Source organism: Ascidia mentula, chromosome 9 (assembly GCF_947561715.1).
Source record: "Ascidia mentula chromosome 9, kaAscMent1.1, whole genome shotgun sequence".
NCBI lineage: Eukaryota > Metazoa > Chordata > Ascidiacea > Phlebobranchia > Ascidiidae > Ascidia > Ascidia mentula.
Genome location: NC_138574.1, coordinates 4,601,228 through 4,619,303, shown reverse-complemented (window position 1 = coordinate 4,619,303; position 18,076 = coordinate 4,601,228). Strand labels below are relative to the sequence as shown.

The 18,076-nt window shown below is 36.6% G+C and overlaps 3 protein-coding genes across 4 annotated transcripts; all 3 read right to left on the bottom strand.

The window, feature by feature from the left end:
- Positions 1–1,930: 1,930 nt before the first annotated feature.
- LOC145913780 (uncharacterized) lies at positions 1,931–4,571 on the bottom strand. 2 transcript variants are annotated; one of them, XM_083001537.1, is made up of 5 exons: positions 4,452–4,571; positions 3,235–3,373; positions 2,876–3,020; positions 2,706–2,812; positions 1,931–2,613 (listed from the first exon to the last, which is right to left on the bottom strand). In XM_083001537.1, the coding sequence occupies exons 1-5, from the start codon at positions 4,562–4,564 to the stop codon at positions 2,377–2,379; spliced, it is 741 nt and encodes a 246-aa protein (XP_082857663.1). In that variant the 5' UTR covers positions 4,565–4,571; the 3' UTR covers positions 1,931–2,376. The 2 variants fall into 2 exon arrangements, with proteins under 2 accessions (XP_082857663.1, XP_082857664.1); XM_083001538.1 differs by lacking the exon at positions 4,452–4,571 and adding an exon at positions 3,567–4,166.
- A 5,782-nt stretch (positions 4,572–10,353) lies between these two features.
- Positions 10,354–12,075, bottom strand: LOC145913831 (uncharacterized). The gene is made up of 5 exons (XM_083001590.1): positions 11,898–12,075; positions 11,492–11,630; positions 11,153–11,297; positions 10,982–11,088; positions 10,354–10,882 (listed from the first exon to the last, which is right to left on the bottom strand). The coding sequence occupies exons 1-5, from the start codon at positions 12,008–12,010 to the stop codon at positions 10,649–10,651; spliced, it is 738 nt and encodes a 245-aa protein (XP_082857716.1). The 5' UTR covers positions 12,011–12,075; the 3' UTR covers positions 10,354–10,648.
- Positions 12,076–12,693: 618 nt separating this feature from the next.
- On the bottom strand, positions 12,694–17,451 carry LOC145913862 (uncharacterized). The gene is made up of 5 exons (XM_083001625.1): positions 17,283–17,451; positions 15,478–15,616; positions 13,832–13,973; positions 13,650–13,756; positions 12,694–13,553 (listed from the first exon to the last, which is right to left on the bottom strand). Exons 1-5 carry the CDS (start codon positions 17,393–17,395, stop codon positions 13,317–13,319), a joined length of 738 nt encoding a protein of 245 aa, XP_082857751.1. The 5' UTR covers positions 17,396–17,451; the 3' UTR covers positions 12,694–13,316.
- Positions 17,452–18,076: the final 625 nt, after the last annotated feature.

Genomic DNA, 18,076 nt, shown 5'->3' with positions numbered 1-18,076 from the left:
CATACCATGTTAAAGAACGCTTTAAGTTTAGGGGGTATAAAAACAACCAAATCGTCTAGTCAATTACCATCCAGTCCGGCGGTTTCCTGTTCGCATTGTTTACAAGAACAATATTGTTTATACGGTCCCTGTCGAGTAACCTCAATCCGGTCATAAATGCTAACGACAATTGCCCTAATAATTAAATTCTCAAACCATAGTTTGTTACTTGCCTCCGACCGTTTATCCGTTTACTAACTCATTTTAACGTGTCGTATGTTGTAAAAAGCTTCAGTCTTGTTTGTAATTCTTTTGTGCATAATGTTTTTATTCGTAAACCAGTTCCGGTTTGTTGTTTTATTGCCATGTCATGTAATTTTCTTCAACACAAATATTTCTTCAAATGTGCTGTGTTTTTTGCAGCGTTTTGGTTAACCTTTCGCTAAGGCGGTTTCTAAAGCTTACTATGACTACTAATCTTGACTTTGGGCGAAAGTCATTCATGCGGCCGACAAAAAACGGTAGTGTGGTCAGAAAAGTTAATATAATGACAAGTATTTTGTCTGCCACTGCAGCTTTTTTTCTGTGTTGCATCACGTGCTTATGGGCTCCAAAACCACGTAGCCTACGAGTTATTATTAGTTGCGATATTGCGTCACATATATTTATGCTGTCAATTGAAGGCATTTAATTAACAGGTAAAGTTGGTGGTTGTATACGTAAGTGGAACAATTTTAAATAAAAAAAGATGACTTATATATGACCTATTTCTTGGTGTGTTTTAATTTGACAGTGGTCAGCAATCAAGCAATGTATAAGGAAGACCGGGGTATACTCGAACAATTTTGTTTTGTAAACTGCTCATATTTTCTGAACTTAAGCACCATATTCCTTAATTTCATGTTAATGTTTGTAGTAAACATTGCACTTAAAGAGAAGGTGTTTCATTCGTTTCAGCTCACTAAATATGCCTATTAAGCTCGTTTTTTAACAGGTCTTAGTTGCCCAGTGTCGCCACGGAACTGTGTAACATCCGACGTGAATAGCGATAACACCGACAGCTGACAACCCTTTATGTGTATCACGCAAAAAAAAACATTATAGTACGCGCTGTACATATATGGGCGGGCAGAAGGGTACATATATGGGCGGCAAACATGTTGTTTAGGCAGACTTTTGACCCTTTTGGCCGACCACGGTCGCCTTCTAGCAACGTCTTTTTTAACACGTTGCTTATTTAAGGAACATGTTGCTTATTTAACCAACATGTTGCTTAAATAAGCAACGTGTGAATTTTGACCCTTCTGGCGCCAAGTAACACGTTGCTTAATAAGCAACATGTTGGTTAAATAAGGAACATGTTGGTTAAATAAGCAACGTGTTGATTCAGACGCATTATGACCCTTCTGGCCGCCCATAAATGCAAGGATGGACGAATTAACATGACCCTGAATTTGTGGTGGCGGTGGTGGTGGTTGTGGAAGTTATAGTGGTTGTTTAAGGTGTTGTGTCTATGTACTATATTCTTAAATATGATTAGGTGTACAACCAGATTACTATTTGCTGGATTTATCGTAGGTTTACTAAATCGCTTGCTATTTTTGCCATGTCACAAAAGTATAGTTGATACCGTCAGGTCTATTGCAGAACTTCTTCGGTTACGTCCACCCGTACAGAGGTTTGTGGCATTTCATTCACCCTAATGTTGCACACGTTCACAATTATACAAAAAATGATTCCAAAACGTTTTTTCGACAATCTGTATACGATCTCGCTCCGACTTGTCGGGAAAAAGTGGCTGATCCAGCTAGGCTGAAATGCCTGGGCTGCGAAGCCTGTAAACTTTACAATTTGATATGTACAATTTTTATTCCTGCCAAAAGCACAACACAAGGTAGGCAACGTTAATTCAATCCTTTTTAAACAAGCAGTTTACGTGGCAAAAGCTGGTATAAAAAATGAAATAAGCGCACGGAAGAGAGTGTTATAACATACATGATAGGCAAAATAATAAGCTTGATTGCATTGTCAGATTTGGACCAATGTCAACAGAAACGACCAGTTTGGAGCCAGTGACATAACAATGTGACCTTTGTGCACTGATTAGCTTTGCGGATTACGAATCCGTTGCACACAAGTCTTAGACATTCTTGCACGTCTCTTTTCATCGTTTGACATTTGTATGCACATGTTTTTATCATTGGCAATAAATGGCTCTTTAAAAGGTTAAGTACAACAAAAAAATTTTATTTTAAAAAATTCACACACACAAAGACAATTTATAAACCGGAACGCATTGTTTGCGATTGAGCATTTACAATAATGTAAAAAAAATTCCCAACATTTCACTTTTAAAAATTGTTCAAACTTTTCTAAATTCATCAACTCGGGTAAAAACTACAGGAAGTAATATAGCAACACTGAAAGTGCAAGGATTATAATAGAGATAGAAATAAGTGATTCATATTTCATGCGTTGAAATGTTGGATCTGCTTTCATTCGTTCTTTAACAATAGATCCCCTGACATTCATTCTGGGAAATGGTTGATTCGGAACATCTTTGCCAAGAAATTTACATAATGGTTCCCAACCATCTTTCACATCATATGCGAGCAATAGCTCTTTCGGTGTCTTCTAAATTATGAACATGTGTATTAATACCAATGGTGAAATGTTGTTCAACAACTGATTTTGAACATTTTTTTTAAATACTTTGAACATCTTACCGTTAACACATATGAATTGTGCTCACGAAATTTCACCAAAATGTTATTGTTGCTCATTTGCCAAGAGGAGAATGGGGTTGTTGGACCATACCCATAAATTACCGTGCCTAACAAAACAAGACTCATAGACTTAACAGCTCCTAAAAGATCTAAAATACAAAAATACTCACCGAAATCAGACAAAAATCTGAAGAAACTCCATCCAGTTGGTGACAAAACCATGAGAAAGCGTACAAAAGTATTGTCCTCCCATGTTTTCATTTGTCCTTGTACACTTTTTACCCATCCTTCTTCATTTCGAGTTGTAAAGATTATCTATAACATAACTTATTTGAGGTGCTGCAAGTTATTTATAATTAAGTGCAAAGTGGAACCAAAGGTGCTATTGTATGCACCACAATTTTTAACAAAATTTACTTACTTCTGATGGGTTTAATATTAGGGCTTAAAATATTGCCTATTTAAATTATGTCATAAAACAGGAGATACATTAAACAATATACTATCAACCAAGAGCAAATGAAAGTACTTTGCTGTCTGGAAAAGCTTCAAGTATTTGTTCCCAAAATTGATATATTGGTATATCTGTCACAGCATCCACTCCCTCATAAGATTTTCGTATATCCTCAATATTTGCTTTTCCTTTGAGAAAATCATACCAAACTTGCCTATAAACATGGTAAAACTTTATAGTGGAAAACCGGAAAAAGGTAATAAATTCCCTTTTTTGGGGGTAAACCAGGATCAATGAGAAACAACACAAAATGAAACTCTGGGGTGTAAAATGAATAAGTTATTAAGGCCGCATCTCACAATTAAATCCTAAAAATTGAGTTTTAGAAGTCATTTGTCATTGTGCACCTGGTCACAGTTTCTCTTGTTTGCCAAAAACAATTGCCGGGTCTGATGACTCGTGAAGGGGGACTACTATTGCTGAACAGAAAAAAAATTGATTGCAGCTGCATTAAGACAGCACATTGGGGGTTTTGCAAAGGCTAACTGCTAAATTGTCAGTCCTAGGGGGGCCCAAAACAGTTACAAGACATTTAATTCTTAATGAATTGTGTAGAGGAGGGTTGGTGGCTTCACTTAATCGCAAATGGAGGGTACTTTCTGTGATTCATTTTTCACAAAACAAACCTACACTTTTTCTGCTTTTTTGGCCAAAATAATGGCCAACAGAGGGTCAAAATGCCCCCGGGGGAGCAGTTAAAGTAATTATCTCGATTATAAATTTGGCCAGAATTCCTAGTCAAGGGTCGGCACTAACAGAAAATCACAAATTGACCATACTTTCTGTGATTCATTTTTCCACAAAATCTACCTCAATATTTGGGTAGTTTTTCAGCTACATGTTCAACAGCACCCTCTACCAATTTACTGCCTGACTAATAACCCTGAAAACCATAGTAAAACTGCCCCAAACACGCTGAAAATCGCCCTGGCAACAGCCTGTTCATCTGCGCTCATTCAACCAAAACACTGGCGCCCATGCATGACCCATTGCATTGTTACACTGTACACATAATTTTACTCTGTTACGCAGGACAGAGTTCGAGAAGGGCATTTCCCAACCGGGAAAGTCTTTTCCATAGAAATACAGAGATGCGGCCTTAAGGGACAACCAAATGTCAGGCCAGGTGCAGGGATCACAATATTGAGTGATACCCACAAGTTTGTGCATAACATTTCAGTAGAAAATTAACAAGTTGGTCACGTCACGTATGTCATTGCTTTGCTAATAACCTGTGGTATCTGTAGTGTTGCATTGTATCATGGACATTGTACCCAAGTGTGCTTAAAGCTGCTGCCATGGACTTGGTCCCAGTCTTTGACATACCTGCCATAATGACCTTCATTTCCTCTTTTTATGACGATTTCAGACCTCTTCCAGTAAAGCAAGACTTTAATGTCATAATCAAATTCAACGATGACGAAGAAATGTTGACTCAGCAAAACTCAAACAAAATTTTTATTTTTTTGTTGATGAGCATTATTTACAGTAATTAAATCGTTATTAAATTGAAGAAGAACAATTAGAATATGAGAAAACACACGACATTTGTTGTGTCAGTTTCTTGCATTTACGTTGGACACGGTTGAATCATAGAATAAGTATGCACGATGTAGAGAATGTCACTACCACACTTTTCAAAAAAAAGTAGGTTCACCGATCGCGTTTGTACATAAAATACCATAATAATAACAATAATAATATTCTCCCATGGCTTGTTTTGTCAGATCAGTACAATGAAACAACATACAACTTTGTTTTCATTGCCAATTTTCAGTCGCTATTATTTGCAACATGCTTTCTGTGCTGTTGCGAGTTGTTCACGTCAGTTGCGACACAAAAACACGTGATGGATAGTAACCACTTCTTTTGACCACACTGGGATTCGAACCCCGGATATTCTGGCCACTGTGTCCGATTAGGTTTTTTTTAAGTGCATGTAAGAATGTTGATAAGTAAACTAAGAGATGTTCATAACGTTAATAAGACTGGTTTCTGAGATACAGCTGATCAAAGTCGCATATTTACCGCTGCGAACGAAATCGTGCAAAAGCGAGATTATTGTTGCGTGACGTCATAGAAGGCGTTTTGGTCGTCCGAGTACTGGTAACAAAGCCCTAATGCGTAGAAATGGAAAACATTGTAAAACTGGTTTAGTATAGTGTTGCATTAAACAGGGGACAACAAGTGACCATAAAGTGCAACAAACGGATTTTTGTGTTAATTTGAGCTGCAGATAGATGGCCGCTGTTTTGACCTATTATGTCTTATTTAGTTGTGTAATAAGACAGTTACTGGGACAGGGTGTTCTTGTTGTTACAGCATTTATGATCGCTAACGTGATACACAAACTTTTGAAAACACGGCAGAGACAAACCGTCAATTTTGCATTGTCGTTTTGTCCACTCACAGCAAAAGATAGAAGTAGGTTCATTAAATTTCGAGGCAGGCAAAGACCGTCGAGAAAAAACGACCAAATTAGATGATTATGAAACACAACACTGTTATTCTGTCATAGTACAACTTTTTGTCCGACAGTGGCGTTGCCTACGAGCTCGCGTCATAAATGATTTATTTAATTCTCCACAATCAACCACCAATGTATTTTTCGCAAATAACTAGAAATGTTGGAATCATCAAATTAAAGTCAACACAAAGGTAGAGTTCAAGTTATGACATCACACCCAAAATGACGTCATGTAATGTCCCTGAGCAAAAAAACGCACCATCCCCGTCTTATCAAAGTACAGAATAATTCGTTGCATTTATACCCTATGGTCTTCTGATAATCAGGGACAAATAAGCCTTTGATTTATGACGTCACAGTCACATGTTTTTGTGTGATGTAAAACCTTGTCCTGACCTTTGAGGTAACGTAATCTGTGAATTCTCCGATGATTGAAACTATTCGATATTTGCAATATAAGGCGCCTTCTCCTATGTAAACAATTCATATTTTCGACGCGAACGCCTTATGTGATGTCAATTTCGCTACAACGCAAAAGGTTTACGATTTTTGTCGCCGCTAATTTTCGTTTACTTTTCTACAGTTTATTAGTTGACGTAGAACCGTAAAACTTTGGATATATGTTTGTTGTAGATGTACCTTTAGTTTTACGCAAAGTTGCCATGACCGTGTCATATGCACTTTAAAATATGGGTCTGGCGCTTGACCGAAGTCGCCGATTTAAGATCGTACATAAGCATCTATAGCTCCATCATGCGGACGTTATTTGTTGTGAACTTACTATTGAAACAACAGCAAGCTTTTACATGCTATTTGATTGTTTAAGTTTTCAAATTATAATTACTTGGTCGGGTGAAGCTTGTAACTATATACAACATCAAATATTTATGATGATTTATGATATTTATGATCTTCTCCCTTACTTGAGCAGTTATACTGGTTGTTTAAGGTGTTGTGTCTATGTACTATACTCTTAAATATGATTAGGTGTACAACCAGATTACTATTTGCTGGATTTATCGTAGATTTACTAAATCGCTTGCTATTTTTGCCATGTCACAAAAGTATAGCTGATACTATCGGGTCTATTGCAGAGCTTCTTCGGTTACGTCCACCCGTACAGAGGTTTGTGGCATTTCATTCACCCTTATGTTGCACACGTTCACACTTATACAAAAAATAATTCCAAAACGTTTTTTCGACAATCTGTATACGATCTCGCTCCGACTTGTCCGGAAAAAGTGGCTGATCCAGCTAGGCTGAAATGCCTGGGCTGCGAAGCCTGTAAACCTTACAATTTGATATGTACAATTTTATTCTTGCCAAAAGCACAACACAAGGTAGGCAAAGTTGATTTCAATCCTTTTCAAACAAGCAGTTTACGTGGCAGAAGCTGGTATAAGAAATGAAATAAGCGCATGAAAGAGAGCCTTATAACATACATGGCAAAATAATAAGCTTGTTTGCATTGTCAGACTTGGACCAATGTCAACAGAAACGACGTACTTAAAATTACAAACAACACAACGACCAGTTTGGAGCCAGTGACATAGCAATATGACCTTTATGTACTGATTAGCTTTGCGGATTACGAATCCGTTGCACACAAGTCTGAGACATTTTTGCACGTCTCTTTTCATCGTTTGACATTTGTATGCACATGTTTTTATCATTGGCAATAAATGGCTCTTTTATAGGTAAGTACAACAAAAAAAGTTTATTTAAAAAATTTACACAAGACAATTTATACACCGGAACGCATTGTTTGCGATTCATCATTTACAATAATGTAAAAAAAATTCCCAACATTTCACTTTTAAAAAATTGTTCAAACTTTTCAAAATTCATCATCTCGGGTAAAAACTACAGGAAGTAATATAGCAACACTGAAAGTGCAAGGATTATAACAGAGATAGAAATAATTGATTCATATTTCATGCGTTGAAATGTTGGATCTGCTTTCATTCGTTCCTTAACAATAGATCCCCCAACATCATTCTGGGAAATGGTTGATTCGGAATATCTTTGCCAAGAAATTTACATAATGGTTCCTAACCATCTTTCACATCATATGCGAGCAATTGCTCTTTAGTTGCCTTCTAAAATATGAACATGTGTATTATTACCAATGGTGAAATTCTTTTTAAAAACTGATTTTGAACATTTAATTGTTTGAAATACTTTGAACATCTTACCGTTAACACATATGAATTGTGCTCACGAAATTTCACCAAAATGTTATTGTTGCTAATTCGCCATGAGGAGAATGGGGTTGTTGGACCATATCCATAAATTACGGTGACTACAACAAAACAAGACTCATAGATTTAACAGCTTCGAAAAAGATCCAAAATTCAAAAATTTCTCACAGAAATCAGACAGAAATCGAAAGAAACTCCATCCAGTTGGTGACAAAACCATGAGAAAGCATAAAGTTTTGTCCTGCCATGCCTTTAATTGCCCTTGTATACTTTTTACCCACCTTTCTTCATTTCAAGAAAATACAGGCAGTGAGGTGGCATTGCAGGCAACAAGTGTAACAGGCCTTGGCAGTCGTGGTCCTCGCGTTCGCAGGGCTTTCTAAAACGTACCCATAGAGGCACTTTGGACCGCTTGGTTAAGGCACGTGGACTTACCTGGCAAAAAATCATGTAGTGACATTACACGCAGTAAAAAAAACACTACTGTTTCGGGGAAGTGCTTTAGCAAACCCTACCGTAAAATTACCTGAAGGGGAAACTGTCAAAGTAAAGAATCACATTTAGTGAAGAAAAGAAGAAAAAAGTCCTAGGCCAATAATACACACAAAGCAAGCTTTCCAGCAGTTTGGCGTTGCACTTGAATTTATTTGACTACAGCATTAGCAGATAGGCTAGACCCTGACCCGACGCTAGCATGAGAAGGCGTTGTGTTCGAGATCACGTCGGGGTCACCAGAATGTAGGGTCTGGAATAGTTTTTGACAGATTTGCAACACAGCGACCCATGATCAAGACTGTCAAGAAAGTCTTGGCATGACATGCTGGCTGCAGGTCCCGTCACTGATGGTGTTCTTGGACCCAAGTTCGATATGGGCCAATACCGAGATTTGAGCTGATCTGTGAGACCAAATTGCGATCTCTGAGACCAATGACATGATCTGTGAGACCACAAGTTATGATCTGTGTAAGACCAAATTAAGATATGTTAAAAGTCACAATATAAAGGGATTGCTGCTGGAATTAGGCAACTTTCGCATTTTTCATCAAATACAGATTGTTAAGATTCAAGATTCAAGATTTGTTTATTTTTTCGTCATCATGAATTTCACAATTTTTCAAATGCTGATATGGGGGCCTTTGTGAGCCGAAAGGGTATACAGCTAAGAACCAAATAATGGTTGTCGAGTAACTGACCGGATAGGAGGCTGAAACTAAGTCAGATGAAATGGTAGTGTACGAAAAGTTAAACACACAAGCATGGAAATGAAAACGCAGCACAAGCAAAACTGTAAATGAAAGCAATGTCAATGGGCAAAAATTCAATTCTAATTACCCAATCATTGTGAATGCGTTAGCACGTGATATGACGTGGGATTAACCCAGGGTTGCCAGATTGGCGCTTTCGGCGCCAAATTCCCTGAATTTGGCTTTTTTCCATTTTGTCTGGCGCCCAAAATTCAGTTTGGCTTATTTGGCCCTTTTCTGGCGTTTTTCCTGTTAGCTTTGCGTTCGGAAGTTGCCCGGGCTCGTTCGTGACGAAACAGGTTCGCGGTATGCTTCTTTTCGGTAAAAACGTCACGCATCACAGCCCAAGCTAGTACAGAAGCGTTGCAAACTGTATTCCTGGGTAGCGTAAACCAAAGTCCATAGAAAACATTTGTATGACTTTTTCGTAAACTTGACTACTTCTTTAGTGACGTCTTAATTTAAGTTTTGAAAGACTGTTTGTTAAAAGTTTGCGTAGCACTGGCACTGCTATGCACATAGAAAGACGGATATAATCCAAGAGCATTAATAAACAAAGAAGCGATTATATGTTGCTCTACCACATGAATGTAATTTGTAAATACAATTGAACATATGTTCGGGAAGCAGAAAATTAAACAATGCAGTATTTAAACGATTGGCTCTCTTCTGTTTCACTCAAAACTAGTTTTGGCGCTTTTTGGCGTTTTTTGTCGTGTTGTTTGGCTCTAAACAAAAAAAACATTCTGGCAACCCTGGATTAACCGTGTGTAGAGTAAATGTAGACGGGCTAAAGCGTCTAAAAAAAATGTAGGCCTACTATGCTACTAAGGATTGTTGACAGAAGTGCACACTATTTCGACTTATGAGCTCTCATCAGTGGAGCTGATGATTCTGCACATCCAGGTTAAATTTGTTTTGCATCTTCATTACATCGTTTACATTTGTATTGTTTTTTTTTCTTTTTACTGGCATTTGACGGCACGAGCTGTGTTACGGACAATACGCTCCCTAGTACGAAATAGTTATTTCCTGCCACCAGTGATATTGTTGTCGACGTCTTATGACGTAATAAGCTCCTATACGTTCTCCTCGTTCCGGCCGGTGTAATGTTGAGGCTGCTGTAATGAGTCTTTATGTGCTTTTAATATTCTATTTGAATAGGTGTGGTCGGAAAATCTTTTAAAATCACAACTTAGGAAATGATTTCGAAACTGCCGGAATAAACGTGAATATTAAAACAGTTAGAGAACTGTGAGGTGGAATTGATAAAGGAAGAAGTTTTTTTATTTACAAAAATCACAAGCACAAAGAAAATTAATACACCAGAATGCATAGTGGTTTGTGATAAGGCACTTACATTAATGTAAACTCGCACCTTGATCATACAACATGTGATTTTAATCTTTACTGAAAGCAAGATAACAAATTGCACAAAAGTGCCAACAATTAGTGAATTGCAAAAAACTTTACACAAAAATTTAAAACTTTATCAAATAGCAAAATACAAAACAAAATTATAAGTAATATAACAACACTGAAAGTGCAAGGATTATAACAGAGATTGAAGCAAGTGATTCATATTTCATGCGTTGAAATGTTGGATCTGCTTTCATTCGTTCCTTAACAATAGATCCACCGACATTCATTCTGGGAAATGGTTGATTCGGAACATCTTTGCCAAGAAATTTGCATAATGGTTCCCAACCATCTTCTACATCATATGCGAGCAATTTCTCTTTTGGTGTCTTCTAAATTATGAACATGTGTATTAATACCAATGGTGAAATTCTTTACAACAACTTTTTGGAAACCGATTATATTTTTTTAAACTAATTTAACCATCATACCGTTAACACATATGAATTGTGCTCACGAAATTTCACCAAAATGTTGTTGTTGCTCATTTGCCAAGAGGAGAATGGGGTTGTTGGACCATACCCATAAATTACCGTGCCTAACAAAACAAGACTCATAGACTTAACAGCTCTTAAAAAGATCTAAAATACAAAAATACTCACAGAAATCAGACAAAAATCTGAAGAAACTCCATCCAGTTGGTGACAAAACCATGAGAAAGCATACAAAAGTGTTGTCCTGCCATGCTTTCATTTGTCCTTGTACACTTTTCACCCATTCTTCTTCATTTCGAGTTGTAAAGATTATCTATAACATAACTTATTTGAGGTGCTGCAAATTATTTATAAGTAAGTGCAAGGTGGAACCAAAGGTGCTATTATTTACTTACTTACTTCTGATGGTTTTAATATTAGGGCTTAAAATATTGCCTATTTAAATTATGTCACAAAACAGGAGATACATTAAACAATATACTATCAACCAAGAGCAAATGAAAGTACTTTGCTGTCTGGAAAAACTTCAAGTATTTGTTCCCAAAATTGATATATTGGTATATCTATCACAGCATCCACTCCCTCATAAGATTTTCGTATATCCTCAATATTTGCTTTTCCTTTGAGAAAATCATACCAAACTTGCCTATAAATATGGTAAAACTTTATACTGGAAAACCGGAAAAAGGCAATAAATTCCCTTTTTCTGGGTAAACCAGATCCTAATTACAAACAACACAAAATGAAACTCTGTGGTGTAAAATGAACAAGCTATTTAGTGACAAGCATATGTCAGGTCAGGTGCAGGGATCACAATATTGAGTGATACCCACAAGCCAAAAGTTTGTGAAACATTTCAGTGGAAAATTAACAAGTTGGTCACGTTCACGTATGTCATTGCTTTGCTAATAACCTGTGGTATCTGTAGTGTTGCATTGTATCATGGACATTGTACCCAAGTATTCGCATAGCTGCTGCCATGGACTTGGTCCCAGTCTTTGACATACCTGCCATAACAACCTTCATTTCCTCTTTTTATGACAATTTTAGACCTTCTCCAGTAAAGCAAGACTTCAATGTCATAATCTAGTTCAACGATGACGAAGAAATGTTGACTCAGCAAAACTCAAAACAAAATTTTTATTTTGTTGTTGATGGGCATTATTTACAGTAATTAAATCGTTATTAAATTGAAGAAGAACAACCAGAATATGAGAAAACTCACAACATTTGTTTCAGTTTTCAAATTATAATAACTTGGTCGGGTGAAGCTTGTAACTATACACAACATCAAATATTTATGATATTTATGATCTTCTCCCATACTTGAGCAGTTATAGTGGTTGTTTAAGGTCTTGTGCCTATGTACTATATTCTTTAAATATGATTAGGTGCACAACCAGATTACTATTTGCTGGATTTATCGTAGGTTTACTAAATCGCTTGCTATTTTTGCCATGTCACAAAAGTTCAGCTGATACTATCAGGTCTATTGCAGAACTTCTTCGGTTACGTCCACCCGTACAGAGGTTTGTGGCATTTCATTCACCCTAATGTTGCACACGTTCACACTTATACAAAAAATGATTCCAAAACGTTTTTTCGACAATCTGTATACGATCTCGCTCCGACTTGTCGGGAAAAGTGGCTGATCCAGCTAGGCTGAAATGCCTGGGCTGCGAAGCCTGTAATAAGCCTTACAATTTGATATGTACAATTTTATTTTTGCCAAAAGCACAACACAAGGTAGGCAACGTTAACTCCAATCCTTTTCAAACAAGCAGTTTTACGTGGCATCGATTAGAATAGAATACCAGGCACGGCACTCGCAGAAGCTGGTGTAAGAAATAAAATGACCTCATTGAAGAGAGTCTCATAACATACAAGGTAGGTAAAAGAATAAGCTTGTTTGCATTATTAGACTTGGACAAATGGTAACAGAAACGATGTACTGGAAATTACAAACAACACAACGACCAGTTTGGCGCCAGTGACATAGCAATGTGACTTTTGTGTACTGATTAGCTTTTGTGGATTACGAATCCGTTGCACACAAGTCTGAGACATTCTTACACGTCTCTTTTCATCGTTTGACATTTTTATGCACATTTTATCGTTGGCAATAAATGGCTCGATTATAGGTTGTACTATATATATATATAGCACAACAAACAAAAATGGTATTTTAAAAAATTCACACACACAAAGACAATTTATACACCGGAACGCATGGTTTGCGATTGAGCATTTACAATAATGTAACAAAAAATTCCCAACATTTCATTTTTAAAAATTGTTTAAACTTTTCTAAGTTCATCAACTCGGGTAAAAACTACAGGAAGTAATATAGCAACACTGAAAGTGCAAGGATTATAATTGAGATGGAAATAAGTGATTCATATTTCATGCGTTGAAATGTTGGATCTGCTTTCATTCGTTCCTTAACAATAGATCCACCGACATTCATTCTGGGAAATGGTTGATTCGGAACATCCTTGCCAAGAAATTTGCATAATGGTTCCCAACCATCTTTCACATCATATGCGAGCAATTGCTCTTTTGGTGTCTTCTAAAATATGAACATGTGTATTAATTCCAATGGTGAAATTCTTTTTAAAAACTGATTTTGAACATTTAATTGTTTGAAATACTTTGAACATCTTACCGTTAACACATATGAATTGTGCTCACGAAATTTCACTAAAATGTTGTTGTTGCTCATTCGCCATGAGGAGAATGGGGTTGTTGGACCATATCCATAAATTACGGTGACTACAACAAAACAAGACTCATAGATTTAACAGCTTTAAAAAAGATCCAAAATTAATTTTTTTTTTAAATACTCACAGAAATCAGACAGAAATCGAAAGAAACTCCATCCAGTTGGTGACAAAACCATGAGAAAGCATAAAGTTTTGTCCTGCCATGCCTTTAATTGCCCTTGTATACTTTTTACCCACCTTTCTTCATTTCGAGATGTCAAAATTACCTGTAACAAATCTGATTCGAGGAATTGCCATATCGAAAGTAAGTGCAAGGTGGAACCAAAGGTCAAACATTAAAAATATTACCTATATAAAATATGTCACAAACATGAGATACTTTATACAATACGCCAGGGGTTCCCAAACCTGGGTCCGCAACGACAGCACGGGGGTCCGCAAAGATATATCAAAAAATCTAAGTAGTACATTTCATGGTAAGCAGTAATCAATGCAGTAATTCGTAACTAGAGTGGTTTCGTAAGCTTTGCAATACGCACATTACTCAATTACTCCACTTTTGAATGTATCTTACGATGTTAAAGTTGTTTACAATTATTTCTTTTACTACGCGTCTATGACGTAAGAATTCAACTTATCGACGGTGAAGTTCTGTTGAGGTTAAGGTCGTATTTGCTGTTTTGTAGAGTGGAGTTACTGGTGATGATTGTGATTACACCAAACTAAATTGAGTGTCGACCTTAAACTTAAAGTATAGATTATGGATAAATTTCTGAAAACGCAAGAGCCAGTATCCATCGCTCGCACACACGGGAACGAAAATTTTATTGCCTTTGGCCACCAACTACATGTGCGAAAAGGCAGTTTCTGTTCTTACATACATGGAGACAAAATACAAGTCCAGCATGTGCGTGGACCCGGACTTCAGTTTGCCCGTCGCAAATAGTACCGAGATTCGATCAATTTATGCAGCACAAACCAAACCCATCCTTTCTTTTAATGTTGTCAGTTAAGTTAATAAACATGATTCGTTACTGTTGATATTGTTTTGTAGTATTTTCCACGCTGATTACGATTGGGCGCCTGAGAAAAATACAGTGTAACGTACTGTTTCCAGTGGATCGACGGCGCTACACAATACACAGCAACTTAATTAGTCCTCTACACAAAATGTCGTAGAACACAACACACACTTGCATTCAATTTAGAATGACCAGTATTTGGCTACGCGTTGTGAGAACACAACACATCCAACAGTTGCCTTAATATTATCCCAATAAACCTTATTTCAATAGAATCTTAATCCAATAAAATTCAATTAAAAACACACGACAACAACTAGCCACACAAGACCAAACAAACATCACCACGCGGTCTGCACGCGCACGGTTACTGAGCAGCATTTTCTCGGAAGATACTTTTACACCGGGCCACAAAGTTTTTTCCAAACTTGATCCACGTATAAGCCTATGTAACATAGAAATCTGTGCTAATATTAACGCTACGATTTCGCGTAGTATTTTAACTCAAATCTATAACCAAAATAACAGGTGGTGGCCCTGTTCACGTCTATATATTAAAATTCGCACAGATTTCTGTTTTACACAGACTTATATGTGGATCAAACATAGAAATACAACAGAAAATAATTAATAAATTTTGGTTGGGGAATCTACAAACGGGTTCACAAAATGGGGTCTGCGGCCAGAAAGTTTGGGAAACCCTGGAATAAGCTATAAACCTAGAACTTAATAAAGAAAATGAAAGTACTTTGCTGTCTGGAAAAGCTTCAAGTAATTGTTCCCAAAATTGATATATTGGCAATGATGTCACAGCATCCACTCCCTCATAAGATTTTCGTATATCTTCAATATTTGCTTTTCCTTTGAGAAAATCATACCAAACTTGCCTATAAAACATATAAAAATGTTGTAGTGGATAACCGAAAAAGTTTTAAATTCCCATTTTTGGTGTAAAGGTGGCTGTACACAGATTGCGTGGTAGCTTCACGGATTGGATGTTGTGTGTTTTCATGCGTCGTACGGAACACAATGCAAATAACCATCAATATGCAGTCAAATGTTCTGTACAAATCGTTTCGCACGCACTTACATTGGGACTAAATATACACATTATAGCAGAGAATTGGGACCAAATGTTTACTTTACGGCCAAACGTATTTCACGCGGCCAAGCCAATTTCCATAAATGGCCAAATTTCTGACATCTGGTCATGAAAACGGCCAAATGGCAACACTGTGCCAAAATGGACCGACAAACTACCATCCTCATTCTAGCAGAATAATCATGAAGATTCATTAATTTGTTTTGCATTAGAATTAAATTACGGTTGTCAGCAAGCATTACAAACCTCAACAATAATATTAGTCAAACTTTCTCGCCACCATACTTGAAATATAAAAAATAATAACACGAGGAAAGCAATACTTCTAAATAATTCCAGCCAATTCACAAATAGTATTATTCATAAGTTGTCACCGTGCTGTGAAAGGCAGCATAAAAAGTGCCAAACTTGACCAATATCACGAGAACGGAAATTTAATGCTTTAACAAAATGCAATGAAAAGATTTGAAAATAAGATGGCGGTCAACATCCGAATCGCCCCTATTTTACATACACTTTGCGCGATTCAGCATAATTTCGATGCGAAAATTTTCCCTAATTCAAATAACGCACAACGTTGTGAAATTTGATGAATCGCCATCTTATTTTCAAATCTTTTCATTGCATTTTGTAGAGCATTAAAGTTCCGTTCTCGTACGTGATATTGGTGAAGTTTGGCACCTATTTTCGCAACGCTGATCAGAGTTGTTTGAAATAAAGAAGTTGCATGTCGCCATTATGCTCAATTGCGTAAAGATGGTCAAGTATAGTGGCGAGAAAGTTTGTTTAGTACTATTGTTGAGGTTTGAACTGATTGCTGACAACTGTAATTTGGTTCTAATGCAAAAACATTTTTTGTTGAATGTCTATTGTACCTTTCAAAGTATGGTAAATTGGCAAGATAATCTACGCGTTTCAAACCACCTGTACACAAAATTCAATATCATACAAAGTTACGGTTGGTTGCGCACAAGCCCTCTGCAGTACCCATGCACAGTTCCAAAAAAAACTTTGTGTAATTATACTCTTTTGCTTATAAGTCAACTATTAAAAAGATAAAAACATATTTGATGACCACGTAATGCTTCTTATTTTGTAGGTTTAAGGGATTTATTGCGTCATTATGTCACTGAAAAACTGAGACAATGGAAAAGACACACACCTACAAACTGCAACAATCTTACGCTGAAATATGGACTTGCACTTGACAGTTCGCATGAAAAAACATGATTTGCTTAACATACACATGCATTGAACACATTGTACAACTCAGCGGATGCCTTTATGTTGACGACGTGGCAATACGACCTTATTACACTAATGTTTGTTGCAAAGCCTTGGTCTTCATAATCATTAAGTAAAACCCACAATATGATGAATAATTCCAGTGCAAAGTACAAATATTGCACGAAATAGAAGCTTCAAACACATGTCATTGCTTTGCTAATAACCTGTGGTATCTGTAGTGCTGCATTGTATCATGGACATTGTACCCAAGTATATTCAAAGCTGCTGCCATAGACTTGGTCCCTGTTTTGCATACACCTGCTGTTATAACCTTCATTTTCTCTTTTTATGACGATTTTGGAACTTTTTTAGTAAAGCAAGACACAGAATGGACCAGTTGAACAATGACGAAGAAATGTTGATTCAGCAAACCGCAAACATCACGGTAGAGTACACAAGATATTTTTTTATTTTGTTGTTCATTTTGTGTTTGTGGCATTATTTACAATGTTAAAATCTTTATTTTGAAATTTGTATGAAGGAGAATAACCAGAATATTAGGAAATGCACAATATTTTATCATTTGCGACAGTCACGGTTGAATTGACATTTTCTGAAACTCGAAATCATCACGTGATCAAATACATTTAGCACCACAAAAGGTCGTAGCATAAAAAAAGTACCTTTGTCAAAGTACCTCTACCAATTCTTTATTGTTCCATTGTTGTAAAGGCCTATAGGATATACCCATTAGCATATTTTTCTTACATAAAAATAATAATTCGTCAATTGATTGTCTTAAAAACGAAGACACATTTTTCTGTTGTTTGTTATTAAGGTTTTACGTGACGTGTTATACCATATTAATGAATGCCCACGTTTATTTGTTCCACTCATGATAAGCTAACCTTAACATAGCATTTTGTTTGGCAATCAAGCATTTTTGCCATACCGATAAAATACACGAATCGGTGTTAACAAACTGCCGGATCCAAATTATCCCGCCGGATGTGATTGA